The 18,570-nt window shown below is 35.1% G+C and overlaps 2 protein-coding genes across 2 annotated transcripts in view; both read right to left on the bottom strand.

Annotated features, from left to right (window-relative positions):
* Positions 1-18,570, bottom strand: part of LOC134839523 (integrator complex subunit 9-like) — a 228,060-nt gene that overhangs the window by 157,625 nt on the left and 51,865 nt on the right. The window lies entirely within an intron of this gene.
* Positions 2,116-7,444, bottom strand: LOC134839530 (maestro heat-like repeat-containing protein family member 1). Its single transcript, XM_063855113.1, has one exon. It carries the CDS (start codon positions 7,296-7,298, stop codon positions 2,229-2,231), a length of 5,070 nt encoding a protein of 1,689 aa, XP_063711183.1. The 5' UTR covers positions 7,299-7,444; the 3' UTR covers positions 2,116-2,228.

The raw sequence follows: 18,570 nt of genomic DNA, 5'->3' as shown, positions 1-18,570 counted from the left end.
AGAGCCAAGAAAAATAAGCAAACACTTTTCAGTCCAAAAACTTGATTTAATTAAGCAGAAAATGTTCAATCTGCCAAAACTACAACTGACAGGATTCGGACCCCGGTACCTTGTTGTTCAAAAACTGGATTTTTTGCACCAAACTGCTAAAATTACCGGCTATGTATTTATAGGTTAAAAATAGGCTGAAGTGTCCACGGAAGAGCTGGGACAACATCTTTAGCTTTTGATGTCCAGTGTCCGGCGGTTGCAATACCCTTGCTAATAGCATCGGAAATACAAAATTTCACTTTTTGAATAAGTTTGAAAATCTTTCTGAGAATTCTGGTTTTTATTTTTTGATTATCGGAGCTCTTGCTGATTTCTTTTAGCATAGTTTGTAATTACACTTGCAAGCGTGCGAAGTGTATTAGCATGACTTCACATTTTCCTGAGCCAACTCGCGAATAAAAATACTCAGTTTTTCATAGCTTCTGTTCTATGCTTTTTCTGGCTAAAGTTTTTTGATCAATAAGCGTATCGTGGTTGACAGGGAAGGACAAAAGTCTCCAAAGCTCGAGGTTGCAGAATCAAACCTGGCAGCTTGTAAAAAGTTCATTTTTCGAGGCTCACTTCTATTTTGTGATATTTCACTTTAAAGATCAGTTTTTTGTCGTTTTCTAGCTTGTGTATGCGAAGCCCAGCTTCGCCTCTGTTTGAAAGTCGAAGATGTATTAGAACTAGTACTAACAGTAATAGTTGCTGTGCTGTGTTCTAATGGAGATTAAAAAAGTGTAACCAATGGTCAAAACGATCTCACGACGGCCAGTTTTGTAAATTTTTAGAAAAAACAAACTAAATTTAGAAAGTGTTTTTATTTAGGATTTCAAAGTTGACTTTTAATCTTGAAATTAAAAATTATTTTTAAAGCGGGCGCTTTTCAAAGTTTATTCATAGAAAATTTACTGCTTTTTTTAAATTTTTCTTGCAAAAAATTCTTTCATTTTGAGCTACTTGTTACTGCCACGCACACGAAAAAAAATTAACAATAAAACTTGACTTCTTAAATCAAATCGAGTTATTACATCTCACAGCTACAAAAAACATAAAGATAGAAAAACACCACTATACTACTTAGATTTAAAACTTAAATTCCATTTATTATAATAGTTTTGATCAGCTCTGAGATTTTAAATTTTTATCTACTAATATGAATTCATCATGAGCAAAAACGTCGTTTTGTATCAAAACTGATTATCCAATTTCTGTTTCGTTAATATCGTTGTTTTTGCTTATCTAGATTCTTAATCTCCATCTATGATCTACGCATAACCCCCATTTTTTTCCACGCATAATTGTTAATACCGTTAACTTCATGTGGGGGTTATATTAAAATTTTGTAGATTTTCATTTTTTGGTCAACTCCAACGAATGATTAGTTTTAGATCAATTTTACTGATTAAAGCTGGGCACTTCGTAAAATTGTTTGTTACTACACCAGTTTTTACAATATATTTATATATTTTCGAATATAATAGATTATGTTTATTTATAACATATTTTTTGCTATAATCACTATCTGTAGCATTGGGTTTTGTATAGCATCTGTTCACTGCTTTTTTTTCTGGCTAGTGTTTTTCGATTTAAAAGCGTATCGTGGCTGAAAAAGAGGGAGTGAAACGCCAAACTTCGAGGTTCCAGTTTCGAATCCGACTCGTAGCAAAAAAAAATATTCATTCGAGGCTTATTTCTTGCTACTTTTTAAAGCTTTGCCTCTGTTTTAAAGCTTAGTGAAGAAACATTAGAACCAGCGCTGACAATAATGATTGCTTTACTGTTTTTTTATGGAGTTATAAGCAAGTGTAAATTTTGAAAACTAGTTCAAAATGAAACTGAAATTTTTTTTGTCTTAGATTTCAAAGGTGATTTTCAATCTTCTGCTTAAAACTGCTTTCAAATTTTTTCAATTAGCACAAACAGCACTTTGCAACGAGAAAGTCTATTGAATGAAGAACATTTTATAATTTGAATTAAAGGATCTTGTTTACTATCCCTTCACTATGTTACCTGTTAAAGAATTGCTATCCGTATAAAGAATTTTTTATTTGTAATTTGTACCTTGTAACGAGTCCCCTATTTTTGAGCAGGGCTACAGTTAACAAGATCTGAATGAATTAAAATGAGGATAAATGAAACGGATAGAGTTGAGTTGATAACGATAGGCAATATACATGAAAACTAATCAAATGTTAGGCGTTAGCTATGAGGTTACTGAGTAATCCAAGTGACTCGGCAGTGTATGACCGCACTTGAACATCCGAATCCTTCAGAAGAGCGGTCAGAGAGTTCAACACGTGATCAATCGAAACCACGTGACTTTGTTCCTCGGGCAAATTACCGACCAGAAACCCAACTAAGAGAGCTGCGTTGGCTCTTAACTTCGGGTTCGCACTCTTGAAGAATTGAACATTCGAGGTTATGAAGAAATTAAGTTTCTCCGGAATCTCAGCAATTAGGCTCTTTGCAACATTGTTCAGAAACTCTCCATAATGAAATTGAGCCAATGATTTTTTGTGGGCAATTTCGCAAAACTGTTGCAATTTTGGGCTTTTCAATAACGGTGAAACTTGATTCAATGTTTTCTTACATGCAAGTGTGACATCCTCGTCTTCGTCATTTGTATGCAGGAGCAAAGTTGGTAAAATTGAATGTATTTGGTCAATGAACGTTACTTTAGACTCATCTGTACAAAATTTGGTCAATGAGCCAAAAAGTTGAAACGCAGCGCTTCTAACTTTCGCGTGATTCTTTTCGTAGCAGGATTTGATACGAATGCAAATAGTGTTTAACACATTGCGAACCGAAGGCTCATCGATAACCTCCAAAACTTTCTGCAACCCATTCAAACTTACTAGGGTAATTTCGTTTTGAGGGCCTTCTTTATTATCTTCGAGACCCATTACTAACGCGTTCAAAACTGGCGTGCTGAAGCGTTTCACATTTTCAATTCCTGCGTTTGCGATGTTAGAAATCGCTTCTAGAGATATTTTTCTAACTTCGTAGCAACTGTCAATTAATTTAGAAAGTAATACATTCATAACTGAATCTATCAAACCGCCATCTTGGCCGCCGCATTTATTAAAAACTAGTTGCCCAAAAAATGATGCTGCGCAGCTTCTTTGATCCTCGTAAACACTATTCAATGTATTAAACGCCAAAGGCACAATCCTCGCTAAATAATCGCCTAGATTTTCGCATATGACATCCGCAAGTTTTTCAATACCTTCAAACACTGTATCCTTTTGTGTGAGCTTTTCTTGGAATTGTTCACATTGTTGTATGAACGGAACTTCGTTGTTTAGTGTTTCGAGCAAATATTTCAGCGCACTGCTCGCCGCCTCTCTCGGCACTATTAAGCTTGTCGTTTGCCCTGACACGTCCGACTCTTTTTCTTCTGCGTTTTTCTTCTTCCGACTGAATCTACTTGTTTTTGATGCTGGTTTTGCTGCGCCACTCGCTGGTTTCAGGTTTTCTGTCTTCAGAAGTGATCCAACGTTTGCTAAGAGCGCAATAAGTAACTCTGGAAATAGGGTCTTAACAACTTCGCGTACATTCTCAACGTCTTTTAGAACTTCAAACGTCAAAGTTATGGCTAGAACGATTCTAGAGGCCGTTCTAACTGTTCCTTTTTCTTCATATGGCTGTTTAGTTGTAAGAAGATCCAAAAATAGCCTCAGTACTTGGGTTGTAACGTTAGAGTTTACGGAGCAAAGTGAAGTCCAGAGTTCCTTGGTCGCCGCTGAGTACGGGATCGACTGCGACAACAATAGTTCTTGGACCACGGGACTCAAATGAGCGACTCCGAAAACCTTGTATGCTTTTAGTAGTCCTTGTTTCAGTTTTTCATCACTGATAACTGTTTCCATAGCACTACAGAACTCAGACACGATAGAAGATATGTTATGGTTGAACTGCTCACTTCTGTGCTTGAAGATCCCGTTTAGAGCAATGCATGCTGCGGCCGAATGACTCTGATTCGAGTTTGAGATACCTCCAAAAAGTGTCAAAGTGTATTGTAAAATTTCTTGAACGTCCACCATAAAGGAAACTACTTTTGACAAATCGTTCAGTTGACCGAACGAATTAACAGTCGACTCAATTGTTACTCGAATTTTGTCGAAAACAGATTCAACTGTAGCTTTTGTATCTTCGTCAGCGGGTTTATTTAGAGTAGATATTTTGTACAAACGCTCAATGCATTTCAAACTGGTGCTCCTAATATTTGATTCCTCGTCATTGCAGAGCGGTAAAAGACGCGCCAAAATTTGACCAAGGCCTTCACACGAAGAATTATCAGCAAATTTGAACTGTGACTCGAAGGTTTCAAAAATTTTCAGACATGCTTTTAATGATCGCAACTTTTCAGCCGAAGAGTTGCTCAGAAGATCATTTTCTAAATGTCCAAAAATTTTGAACATCTGTCCAAAGTTAGATTTGGCCAGCTTGGTGATTTCTTCTAATAAATCATAGAAATCATCAAACGCTTCTTGAATTAGTTTGGAATACTCATCGTCCGATATAGTTTCGACTTTTTTGTTTTCGTGGCTGTTGTTGTCTTGAGAAAGTGACATAATAGATTGTGAACAAGTTGTGATAACATTTTCCACATCCGAGTCAGTCAGTGTTGGAGTCAACTGCGCCAGAGCAGCGAGCGCTACAAAGCCGAGTTGCCGAGTGGATGTTGTCAAAACTGAATTCGGTTCCGAGTGGATAATTGTGAGCAGACTTTTGATAATGTCATTTCGGTTATTAAACACGTATTTCTGTTTCAGATGATCCTCATGCATACTTTTTGCTAAAAGTTTAGTGGCTCTTAGTACATTTTGACGGAGGCATAAATCTTTCGCTGATGCGAAATGGGGGTTCAGTGATTTCAAAATGGAAGCTTCCATTCGAGATGTTATCAAATTGATGGGCGCGTAGAAGCAAACGTTCCCATAGGCCAACATAACTGTTGCCTTTAATTTATCGTCGACCGCTTTGGTCACTGCTTTCGGAGCAGAGCTAGATGAGCTTGACAATCCGAATCGTTTTTTAGTTGGAGGCGGTGCTTCGGCTGGTTTTGGCTCCTCGAGTGGTTTTCCTTTGAGAATACAATCCAGTTTTTCTAAAATTTGGTCCAAATGTGTGGCAGCTCCGTATCCTAAGCCGATAGCATAACCTTCCCTTTGATGTTGATCTAAATGATCAACTGTACCTAAGGTTTCCGCCACAACTTTGTCAACTAACTTTTTACTCTGTGATTGTCGCATGACGAAGCCTAGACATTTGTAGGTGAAATATTTAGACTGACTGTCATTGTTTGAGAGGTAAAATAAGTTCAGCTGGGCTATGAGAGCGTCTGCTACTTGAATGTAAATTTCTTCGTCGTCCCACAAGCCTAGAGTTCTGTAGAACAACTTCAAAAGAAGTTCTTCCCAAGCAGCTTGATCAAATGAGTTTTCGCTCTCGTGAACTTCCAAATAAGTCACTAACTTAGGAATAACTTTTGACCACATTTTTTGAATTTCGTCCTCAAAGAAAGGGTTCAAAAGTTGGAGCAGGTTCATGTAGGTTGTACCACAAGAGTTTATCGGAGGATCTCCACTCAAGATGATCATTCGGACGAAAAGCTCAATCGGCCGAGGCAGATTTATATGCTCTTCAAAATCGATTGAGAAAAGTTCCTCATCGCCGTTTTCTACCAAACTGTTAAGGAGAAGCAAGAGATTCGAACTCAAGTTGTGCACTGAATGGTGACATTTCGCCGACATCAAAAACTGCATACTGTCAGGCCAAAGAACAAAGTTTAGGGATATGATGTTCGTAAATAATTTGTGCAACACATTTTGGCAGGTCATTACTAGCTCATTAACCAGTTGGCTAGCCATATCAGTATCCTTCACCTTGCGGACTCCTGATTTGGCGGGTTTTTCACTCGATTTTAAAGCACTATTTACTACTATAAATTCAATCAATGGGTAAGATCCTTCAGTAGATAGAAAATCCTGAAGAGCAATGGCGAGAATAGTCAGGGCTAGATTTTTGCGCACCTTCAAACTTTGATCTTCAAGGATGTTTTTTAAACCACTGACAATCACGCCTTTCTTATCACCTGTGCTCATACGCTCGGAGTCAAAATTTATCAGATGTCTCAGAATCACAAGACCGAATATTTTTTGATTCTCTTCTTTGCTATCAAATTTAGACATTATAGTCAAGAGTTGTTTCTGATCAAAGCGCTTGTTCAGTGTTGAGTAAATCTTGCAAAGTTCTTTGAAAGTCTTGTTGGTTGCCAGCTCGCTTTCGTTCAAACTCATCACAATGACAAAAAGAGTATTCCAAACTTGGTCAAAAATAGTTTCCAATCCTGCGCTTTTTTGTTCAACGCACGCCTCCAAAAAAGTTCCAAGAATGATTAAAAGCGTTATTTGCTCTTTTGATTTTTTCATCATGTTGGATATCGTTTGGGTTATTTTGGGAACATTTTCCTCAAATTTTCCTGAAGGTAGAAGAAAACAAATTTTAGTAGTCGCTTCTAAAACAGCCAACTGAACTCTTTGATCTTTGACGGCAATCCAAACATTGAAAATGACGTCAAAACACGACAGAATCTCGGCTTCAATCTCGGTTTTGAAATCCGCCAATTTCTCGGGCTCAGTCGACACTGCCTCATGTATTGCTGAACAAAACTCAGCAATTGTCGTCGCAAAGACAAACTTCATGTTGTCTAACTTGACCATACCAAACATTGGCAATAGAAGTCCTAAAATACGTTTCAGTTTTGGACAACTTTCTTGAGCATGCAATGTAGCGAGGGTTCCCAACGTTTTTAGTGTGAAATAATGCGGCAGAGAACCGGGGTCTAATTTTTTTTCCAACTCGTTCCAAACAGATTGAAAGTTGTTCATGCTCAAAGCTACCAGAACAGAACTGGCAGCCCCTTGTAACTCGGGAACCACCTCCTTGTTATTGATCATAACTCCAACACTGCATTCTATTAACTTTCTAGCCAAACCGGGAGTAATTTTTTGTTGATTGCCATCTTTTACGCTTTTTTCTAGCACTTCTAAAATTGCGATTTGATGTGTTTTGGATGGCGCTCCTTTGTTGTTGAGGAAATTGCAAGCACTCAGCAGAACTGTTTCGGCGTTCGCAAGACTCAGTTGGACCAGAGAATTCTTAGCACTTTCTTGAACTGCAGAGCTTCTGTCACCGCAACTTGTGTACAATGAGTTTATAACGGAGAGGAGCACTTTGTCGCCTGAATTGTCCCCCATCGAGTAGGACGAGTTGAGGCGTAAAAAGGAACTAAAGTGCTTTGTGAAGTTACTAAGATATCTATCCAAAACCACTGAATACCTACACAGTCTTAAGTTGAGAAGCCATCAATTAATGGCGGAAATATTAATCGCTGTGTCTAATATTCGATTGATATTTGGTTACAAGAAACGGTAAACTGGTTTATTTGCTTTTGGCATATTATTAATATTCTGAACCGAAGCAAATCATAAAAGATGATTAATAAAGTATGGCGTAACTTAGGATGAAACTGCGTTTGGAAGTCATGGTTACAGATGAATTTGTGTACTCAAATTTTCTTATAGTCAGTTTTATGCTTTAAAAAACAACTGAAAAATCCGAGGATAGCTTTGACAGGGTAAAGTTTTCTTAATATACCGAAACAAAACTCGATCGCAGAAGAGTTTTCTGGTCTATGATAAGTACTTTTCCAGCAAACAATCCTTGGCACAATAGATCAGTAATTTTAATGTCCAAGCTTCCATACTACGGAATTTAAATCGTGTCATACTGATTTCTTTTAATCTCTTTCATCTCTATAAGATGCTCGGATCTCTTGGGCACCATCTGGCGATGACCGAATGAGCCATGCAGTATCTTTATTGGGTTAATGTTGATTTGTAAATATGTTAAATTTGGAAATTGTTCAAATCGGATCAGCTAAATTAATTCTTAATATCTTTTTTTTCTGAGCAAAAATATATACTAACTTTGAGGGGGGAGCGCGCGCTGAAAAAACGCAATGTTTTGGTCAAAAATTTTTAAAAAGTGCTTAAAAACGCCTTTTTTTGGCCTTTTTTCAACAATTTTTAATGTCCAAGCTTCCATACTACGGAATTTAAATCGTGTCATACTGATTTCTTTTAATCTCTTTCATCTCTATAAGATGCTCGGATCTCTTGGGCACCATCTGGCGACGACCGAATGAGTTAAATTTGGAAAATGTTCAAATCGGATCAGCTTAAAAGAGATTCTTTTAATCTCTTTCATCTCTATAAGATGCTCGGATCTCTTGGGCACCATCTGGCGATGACCGAATGAGCCATGCAGTATCTTTATTGGGTTAATGTTGATTTGTAAATATGTTAAATTTGGAAATTGTTCAAATCGGATCAGCTAAATTAATTCTTAATATCTTTTTTTTCTGAGCAAAAATATATACTAACTTTGAGGGGGGAGCGCGCGCTGAAAAAACGCAATGTTTTGGTCAAAAATTTTTAAAAAGTGCTTAAAAACGCCTGTTTTTAGCCTTTTTTCAACAATTTTTAATGTCCAAGCTTCCATACTACGGAATTTAAATTGTGTCATACTGATTTCTTTTAATCTCTTTCATCTCTATAAGATGCTCGGATCTCTTGGGCACCATCTGGCGACGACCGAATGAGCCATGCAGTATCTTTATTGGGTTAATGTTGATTTGTAAATATGTTAAATTTGGAAAGTGTTCAAATCGGATCAGCTAAATTAATTCTTAATATCTTTTTTTTTCTGAGCAAAAATATATACTAATTTTAAGGGGGGAGCGCGCGCTGAAAAAACGCAATGTTTTGGTCAAAATTTTTTAAAAAGTGCTTAAAAACGCCTTTTTTTGGTCTTTTTTCAACAATTTGCCTGCGGCGCAAAAAATTTTGGTCAAGTTACGGTCTTTATAGCCTTATAGTGGTTTGGGAGAGCTAACAAAATCAATTTGGTCGACCTGAAAAAAAGGTCGACAAAGTTTTTCGAAAATCCTAGATCTGCCCCTGCAAGTAGCACAGAATGTTCCGATCATATTCCTAAAAATAGTACATAAATTTTTTCATGCTTTTTTCTTGTTAAGGATGTTTTTTTGTGCGTGGTAGGATCAAAAGGCTTTGAAGAAAACCTGAAGTTTAGGCATATTTGACAGTCACAGTTGAAAAGACAAATCAGTCAACAGTTTTGTCGAAAAATGATTGAAACAAACTAAAAGCAAAATTCAAAAAAAGGAAAAAACTAACGTTTCATAGCAAATTCCTCTATTAAAAACTTTTTCGCAGCCAAAATTGAACCAAAACTCAAAAACTCCAAACTTGTTTTTCTCGATACTGTTTTTTTCAAATTTTTTCAACTTCAGTCGAACCGAGACTGAAAAGACTAACAGAATAAATCACTCCACTCGTTACAATGATTTTTTTAGTAAAAAAAAATATTTGAAAAACAAAATAAGCCTGAATGAACAAAAATTGAAATTTTCAAACAGAATTTTGTCAATTTTGAAATTCTTTAAAACAATTAATTTAATATCAGGACTGAAAGAGTTCTAATATGATATGATGTGGTCCACAGGGATCAATTTTTGCAGTGTTCTTGTTTTCTTTATATATAAACGATATGCCAGAAGTTATTGGCAACCCCTCCTTTTTTATATGATGACGATACAAATATTATTGGAAATTGGTTTGACCTTTCTTCGATTCAAACAAACTTGAACAATCTTATGACCTGGACTGCAGAAAACGGAATTGACTTCAATTTTGACAAATTTGAACAAATTAGTTTTCAAAAATTAAGCAAACGATACCCTTTAAGCGATCTTTTATCTATTGTTGGAGAACAAATAGCTTTAAAAACACGGTGAAAGACCTTGGTGTTTGATGCAATTTTAAAAGGTCAAAGATATACCACATAATCGAAAGGCATAAAAAACATTCAATTGAATTAAATCAGAAAATCTTCACCAAACTCACTGAAAAGCTCTGTTCGGGCTTCGCTTTTTAAAAGTTGCATACTATCAATAGTTTTTTATGCATCTCCATTTTGGTTGGCGACTAAAAACCAATGTAACCGAATAGAAAAATTTTAATGACGGTGTTAAAAATGATATTACAAAAAACATGATATGAATGATGAGGATCATGTTTTTTTTACTGATGAGTTTTATGTTATATGAATAAAAGCAATTTGTTGCCAGTTTCACTGCCTTTATTTGAAAACTTTTTAATTTTGCTGAATATTATTCCTAATAATGAGTTGCCGATAATTTTTGTTGATTTCTCGACAACCGACAAGGGCCCTGATTCAAATCGAACGGGACACAAGACGTTTTTGAGACTGTCAATGATAACACGGAGCAGAACCTTGTGAAAATTTCTTTTACCGTGTCGCAGAAATGTCAAACACTCTCGCGAGATTGAACAATTTGCTAGGCTATGACCTTTTTCAAGAACCTGTAATCTTTAGAAAAATATTGAACCTTTTATTGGTTGACAAACTACAAACCTTCAAATACTCGATTTATCCAGAGTCATGGTTCTTAAGTTTATTTTACTAAGTTTGTTATCAATAACTCAAAGCAACTAGTCACCGCCTTGCGGGCTTAATTCAATCTTATTATGATTATGATTATTATGATTATTATTATGATTATCAAGATTATTATTATTTTTATTATTATGATTATTATGATTATAATATCACTCGATCCGTTCCAATGATTATTTGTGGGTCCTGATTTATGGTGGAAACGCAAAAAAAGGAAAAAAACTAAAGCCTCAACTTAAAGTTTGATATTATATCATTTGACCCATTCCACTGATTATTTGTGGATATTGATTTATCGTGGAAAATAAAAAAAGGGAAAACTACAGTTTATCCGAATACAAACAAAGTTTCCCAATTTTCAATAGTCGGAACAAAAACTTTTAATTTTTTAATGCTTTTGTTTGAGAAATTTTTGGCAAATAGTTATTTTATTGGCAATTATGTAAAATGAAATCTTTATTGCTCCCTTAATGATTTATAAGCTTCTATCTATTTGAGAAAAATAGCTGGTTGCTTCAGAGAACTTCCCAACAGTTTCCTGAATAGCTCGAGTGAAATAAAATTAAGCTCAAATTTATACGAAAAGAGCCTAAATATATTAAAGTCTTCAAAAATTGTAAAAAAAATATGGGAATAATATTTTTCAATACCTGATGATAATCAGTCTAGAATACGAAAATATTCAAACTGGTTCTTTTTTAAAACTGGGATATTTTTCTGAAAATTGTTTTCGGAGTTCAAGTTACGCGTGAACTGGTTCTAATATGAAGCGCTTCTACTCAACACGAGTGTCATGCGTTCGAATCCCGCTTTGGCCACAGTTGGAGGGGTCTCAGTGTCATCCGCCTCCTCAAAGTGGGACCGGCTGCGGCAAAATGGATGACAGCTCCCCCTCCCCACGGTTGGTCCTGCACTTAGCAGGGCAGGGGCTAATAAAAAAAACTCTTTAGGAGTGATTGAGATAACAAAACAGTTTTTCAGAACTCATGTGCCTTGGAAATTTAGAAATTTTTATACGCAGCAACAGTTAAGTTTAAATTTGTTTTTTCTTACTAAGAATTGGGTTTATAAAGTTAATAATAAGACTCTGCACGTGTATCAGGGCAAAGACCTGAATGTTCCAATACCCTTTAACTTGTCTATAATAGTTTTTGGTTAATGAAATATTGACTGCATAGGGAATTATGACGACTAATTAGCTTGCCTATACTTGATTTGGCACTATTTTGTAAAGCTGAATATTTAGCTTTAACCGAGCAGTTTAGCTAGAATTGATTCAGAACGACCGCAGAGTCAGGGTAGTATAGTGGATTAATTCCACATGCAGCAAATTCTTTTTAAAATTGTCCTGAGTAAAAACAACCACCCCAGACATTTTTTTTCCTCACTTTCTCCAAAAGTCGGGTTATTAAAATGTAATTTAGGGTTTAAATTTGTGAAAAAATGGATAAAAATAAGAGAATGAGCATTATTTGAACCTTAATTTTTCAGAGGCAAGTTTTAAAACAGACAAAAATAAGTCACCGTTTAGCAACAACCAGCATTAATTGAAGTTTATTTAAAAAAGTAGACATTATAAAGCAATTAAATAAAAAAAATTAATAAACATTAAAAATGGTTTATTTCAACTGTCTTCCATAACTGTAAACAATAATAGCAGTTCAAGTCAGACGACTGTGATTTTATTCACTTCGTGAAGAGTGATTCTTTTAGAGTTGAAAGCAAGAAAAAGCAAGGAACAAACGATGTTTAAAATATTTCCCAAATGAACAATTTAGCTCCAGAAAACCGAGGAATTTCTATGATTTTCTAACTCAGCTATTGTCGTTTGGTGCTGAAATAAGCGATTGGCCTAGATGACCTGGAATGGTTATGACAGTTTTTATCAGATGCTGGAATCTGTTTGTAATAATACAGTATACTTGGATATAAAATAATGTTATAGATTTTACTCATTGAAACTTAAATATCGTTCAATTGAACCGAAAAAAACGTGGTTTAAGAAACTTTTTAAAATTAAAGTCCCACATGAAACTACAATAACTAACACTTGCACTTGCAATTACAGCACCAGAAAAATCAGTGATGTGACAACGATGTCAGCAATTTTTGAGCAGACAACAGTTGAAACGAAAAAATATATTTATTTCAAAATCTTTCAAATTCCCCTGAAACTAGAATGAACAACATTTGCACTTGCATCTACATTGAAAGTTGCTTACGGTACAAAAAAGATGTGACAGCTTAGCCGGCAATCTTTGAGCAGACACCTACTGATCTGAAAAAAAAAGATTTTACGATTTTTTTTTATTAGTTTCAATAACCCCCCCCCCCCAGAAAATAGAATGAAAAACACTCGTACTTGCAAATGCAAAGTACCTTGCTTACAGTGCAAGCAAGATCTGTATCGCATTTGTTGCGAAACTTAGCTTCGCCTCTGCGTTTTAAAATTATGATACTTTTTGAAAATTCTGACTGGTTAGAAGTCCCCTTTGTAACGGTAACGAGCGATTGATCTAAATTTATTACAAAATGGGCAAAATTTATATACAACTAGTTTTTTTACAAGTTGGCTTATAATAACTAAGTTTCTATCATTATATTCAATTTAACTAGTGTTTTGTTCGCTTGATTGCTGTGGGCAGGAAAATTGTGACGTGTTTCGAGCATCCACGGATTGCAAATTGTTGCCATTTTGTGCTACAGTTATCCCTGTTTTTACTATGATTCGGAATCGTGAGCAGGATATCTTCCGTGAAAACGTTAAAAGTGAATTGGTCGCCGATACTTGAGAGTGAGAAACAGTGAAAACTGTGTCGGCATTCCTGTTCTACTCGATTTAGGCAGACTCCTGGTTGTTCTTGAGCCGGAATCGCATTTGTAGAGTTTGCAAGTCTAAGGAGCTCTTTTTCAGCCTCGATGTCTCGACCTGAAACAAGAGAACCACAATAACTTGAGATATAAGTTCTAGTGAAAGAAAAACTGTAGCTAGGGCGTATTTGGCGTTGATTGAAATTTTCTGAAAATTAAAGGCTTCAAACATAAAGCTAGGGGAACTGATTTTTCGGATTCTCATGTCTCACGCTAAATTTTGGGCTTGTTCAAAACTAAACACAACCAGGAACGGATCTAGAATTTTCTCGAGGAGGGTGTTGAGGCTTATTCTTAGTTCGACCAAATTGATTTTCAGATCTTTCTCAAAGCACTTCAAAGACCCCTTTTCTGTTGATTTTTTTGCGCCTGTTGCAATGTTTTGAAAAAATGGTGAAAGTGCCGTTTTTGGGCTCTCTTTGGAAGGTTTTGAAGGCCTTGCGCTCCTTCCTAAAATTTAGTATTTATAGGCGCCAAAAGGTCGGTCGGCTGCCAGATTTGAATGTGACTAAACAGTACCAAAAGGGTTCGGGGTATCGATGGATGGTCATTCGAATCCCTACGGGTCCTCCGAACCTTACCGCAACTGAGCACAACGCCTGTTTAATTTAAATTCATCTTTTTGAGCAAATTTAGCCTTTTGGCCTCTTTTTCTCGGTAGCTTGTCCAACGTATTTCAAACTAGAGGATTTATATTTGAGTTAACTCACGTTCGCTATCGAATTTACAGATATTTTCTACCAATCTTTCCAATTCCGGTGTGCACTGATCGTTTATAGAAGCGGTCAGTGGATACGCTTCTATACTGCTGAATCTCATAATGAAAATGATTATTTGTATTAGAATTATTAGAACGTTTTCATGACAAGAAATTTGAAACGAATGATAACCCATGATTTGGAGATTTAGATGTTCTTTTGATTTTAGCTAATGGAACCAAGTTTTTTTTTCAAATTGCTTCTATAGTTTTTTAGGTAACTTGATAAATATGTTCTGTAAAGCAGGTTAAATGCGAGGGGCTTAACCAAAATTATGATTTGTAGATGGGAGTAATGTTGATTGAAGAATTCTGTCATTTTTTCGTCACTTGTCGCAAAACTGCAAAAAAACATCGTGTCGTACTAAAATCAATAGTAGATTTTATATTAAAAGTTTGTCAACTTAACTACGAACAACGAAAGCTTTTTCGTTGGCTTTTTATCGACGCTTGAACTGCCAAATTAAGACGAAAGGTAATTTACGAATCACTTTTAGCTCATCAAAACCTGCCTCTGTTGCAATTTCTGTAATAATTTGTACAAAAAAATTAAATGACGAAACAGCGTTGCCACAGTCTTGGACATCTTGAAGTAAATAGATTTGTAAGGAAAAAAAGATAATCATGAAGAGTTACTTAACAAAAAGAAGACTGTTCAAAAATTTACAGATCAAAAAGAAGCAAATATTACTTTATCCAACCAGAATCCAGATAAGAAAATTAAACGTATTCAATAATTGATAAATATCATTGCAAACAACTTAAAACTTAGCATAAAGCAGAGTTATATTAAGGTAGAAAATTATTACCTTCTCCCTATGCGGTGTTCGGTCTCCAAGTCATTAAAGGTCTAGCTGGGCCGGTCTTTAGTTCATGTAAAATATCTGTCACCAGGGGACGTTAAAAAATAAACATTTTTTCAATTTTTTTTTTGCCGCTCAAATTTAAATTAAAAAAAAAATTACCTGAATTTGACCAAAAACATCAAAAAATTTTAGAGAAAAATCACAAGTCGGTGTTTGTGATGAGAAATCAACCCAAACTCTTTCATGCGCTGGTATCGTCACATAAAATCCAAAGAATTTTTAGGTTTTCGAAGGACAGCTGGGTGACTGCCCGAAAGTTCTAGTGGAAAACGTACAAAAGAGTTGATTTATGCCTTTCTAAGAACTTTTCTGTTTTTATCTTTTTTTGAAAAAAATAACCACCAGAAAAAAACAGAAAAGCACTTTTTATGAACAAAATTTTCCGCTTCCTGACTTTCACTAATTTTCGACTTTTGAAATATGTATTTGTTATTCCGCTTCGTTTGATTTTTCTGAACTATCTTAATTTGTAAGTTAAGAGGTTGATTCTGCGTATTTGGGGCAGAGCTAAGGCTTTTGCGTGAAAAATATCAGGAGTGTGAGTCCAGCTATAATCTGTACTGGGGAGGGCTCTCATGCTTGAAGGACCGAATGCTTGAAGAATTTCAACCAATCGAAACCGCTAAGCGTTTCTATTGGCTAAATGCCTTTCTCACAAAATCGAATTCAATATTAACAGAAAAAGTATTAAATCAGTGGAAAATAATCAAAAATATTACAAATTGCGGGTTACAACCGCAATACTTTTCAGATAATCATCAAGACTACGGGGGCCAAAATCATAAGAAATTTTCAGTCTTCAAAACACATCTGCTTATTATCTAATCAGTCAATATTAACACTAATGGCCTGGATTTATTTTCTTACTTTGAGATTTTCGCGATTTACTTTGAGATTTTGAATACTCAATTCTTATTGGCTGAAAGTAAGCTAAAATTAAATTCAAGCATTCGGTCCTTCAAGCATGAGGGACGCCACCATCTGTACTTTTTGCAACCTGGAAATTTTTGCAACCTGGAAGTGTTAATTGGTGCGCTTTACTTCTTGTGTTGATCTTTTGTCGGCATATGTTTAATAGCAAGATCTTTGCTTTTTAACCCTTGCCATAAGCAAAAGTATTGCAGCGAGGTATTAGATTTTTCCGCCGCAAACAACCCTGTTCACAAGTTTAAGCAGATGTTTCATCTTGCTTTAAATTAAGTTCAAAATCAACAAACACCCAGCTCATCTGGCGTAGTGGTAATAAACCTCAATTGTCCAACAAAATCTGAAATCAAATTTACGCTTGCGATTTGAATGCATTTTGCAATCAGACTATAAATTTTGTTGTCTAATTTTTGTTTTTAAATAACACAAGGAATTTTTCTGGTTCAATTAAAACAATGTGATTGAGTTTTTTTCGATGCTAATGTTTTTTTGATGCAAATGGTTTCAGCTAAAGTTTTAATGTCTAAGTCAATTTATTTTGTGTCTTTTGAGGGACAAAATTTGATTATGATTTGTTTGTAATTTTTAAGAGGCCCTTTTTTCATTTGACAAAGCCCTTTTTTCATTTTCGACTCAATGTTTGTCTACCCAAGTATTGTCAATTTAGTGGCCACTTCTTAAATCAAGCTAAAAGATTAATTCTGACTTTAGTTTATCGGCGTTCTTGCAACACTCCAATTTTTTGTACTGTAGGCAATTTTCATTGTAGTTTCAAGTGCCATTTTTTAATGTTTTTAGTTTTTCAAACTTACCACCCCTGACTGGTATAATTTCCGTTTTTTTTTCGTTCTTTTTTCGACTAGAATTTTTATTCGACATATCGATTTCGGCTCATATTTTGTTGAAACTTTTTGGTTATACATTGGTTCAATTCAAGGTTTACATAAAAAAAATTTTCTTTTTTAGAATAAATCAAGTCGGTTGGTAGCAGAAAAGTAAAAACTTCGAACTTTTTATTCACTCAAATTTTTTCGATGACATTTCCTTGACATTTTTTGTTTTCTGATCAATTGGCGTGTAACCACGTTTTGTCGGCCTAACAAACAATTGGAATCTACTAAAAGCTTGGTTATTGCTAAAGGTTGTGTTTTTTGTTCGTCTTAATGAGTTTGAATTTTTCGGAATATGTCGAACTATGTCAAATTTTTCGAAGTATGAATTTTTTATAACAACCTTTTTTGATGTTTTTGTTTTCGGATCAATTGGCGTTTAACCAAATGTTGTTGGGTTGTTGCTTAATGCTGAAGGTTGTGTGTTGCGTTTATTTTACTGAGATGTACGTATGTTACTGAATATGTCGGATTACGTCGAATTTTTCGAAATATGTCGTATTTTTTATAACAACCACTTCTTTTGGTATTTTTATTTTCGGATCAATTGGCGTCTAACCACGTGTTGTTGGGTTAATGGACAGTCGGAAAATATTTAACGCTTGCTTTATTATGGTGGTTGTGTTAGTCGTCTGATTTTCTGAGATTGAATTTTTCGTATTTCCAGGAAAAATTGTAGTTTTTTTTGACATTTTTTTTGTCCTTTTTTAAACCAATTGATATCTAACCACATGCTATTGGCTCAGTGCACATTCGGAAAAAACTTAAGGTTGTTAAATGCTAGTGGTTCTATTTTTCATCTGTTTTTCCTAGATTGCCTTTTTCGTATTTCCAAAAAAAAAATTGATTTTTTTCGAAGATTGTTTCGACAGTTATTTTCAACTCCGCTTTTTTGGATGTCTGCAATGATACGTTTTCGTAATATCGCAAGTGATGCGAAGCTCCGCTTCGCACCTGTGTTTAATTCTTGTAACGTTCTTATTGGCTTGGCCGCAACATATTTTTCAGTTACTGTTTTCATTTGTTTATTCGTTCCCGTTTATTAGAAGAGCAGGGGTAGCTTCATGGACATTTTTCTACGCTTTGGATTGAGTTATTATGAGTTTGCAATATTTCTTGTAGATTTAAATGCATTTGTATATTTTAAAGTTTCATAGTAATTTGATTGGTACTACAAATTTTGCAAAGATACCCTTCGCCTCTGTCTAAATTGTTTCCTTCCCACGTACTACTATGCTTGACACCTGCGATGAAATAACCAAATCCATATATTTTCATCAGGAAAAGTTTGATTTTGAATTTGTTCCAAATAGTAGAATATTAAGAACGCCAACATCGCAGGAATTGTTTTGAGTTTTACTGTGCTTCGTTTTTGGCCTGTTTTCAAAAAATTGCCTATCGCGAATTTTTTTAAACCGTAACAGGGTCTTTATAGATTTTTGGAGAGCTCGGAAATTATTTTGATCAACCTAAAAAAAGTCTCTAAACAGTCTCTAGTTTTTTGGATAGCTCGGAAATTATTTTGATCAACCTAAAAAAAAACTAGAGGCCAGCTAAAGCTGGAAATACGTTTGAAAATTTTCTATTGATGCGGACGGACAATGTTTACTTCAAAAACAGACCTATGGCAAATAAATAGTGATTTCTAAAACTGTTA

The sequence above is a fragment of the Symsagittifera roscoffensis genome, chromosome 2, assembly GCF_963678635.1.
Source record: "Symsagittifera roscoffensis chromosome 2, txSymRosc1.1, whole genome shotgun sequence".
Lineage (NCBI taxonomy): Eukaryota > Metazoa > Xenacoelomorpha > Acoela > Convolutidae > Symsagittifera > Symsagittifera roscoffensis.
The sequence above is the reverse complement of the archived record's forward strand: the minus strand, read 5'-3'. Positions and strand labels throughout refer to the sequence as shown.

Excerpts from the sequence above, each read along its gene's own strand:
- LOC134839530 (XM_063855113.1), bottom strand. The coding sequence starts at position 7,298 with ATGGGGGACAATTCAGGCGACAAAGTGCTCCTCTCCGTTATAAACTCA.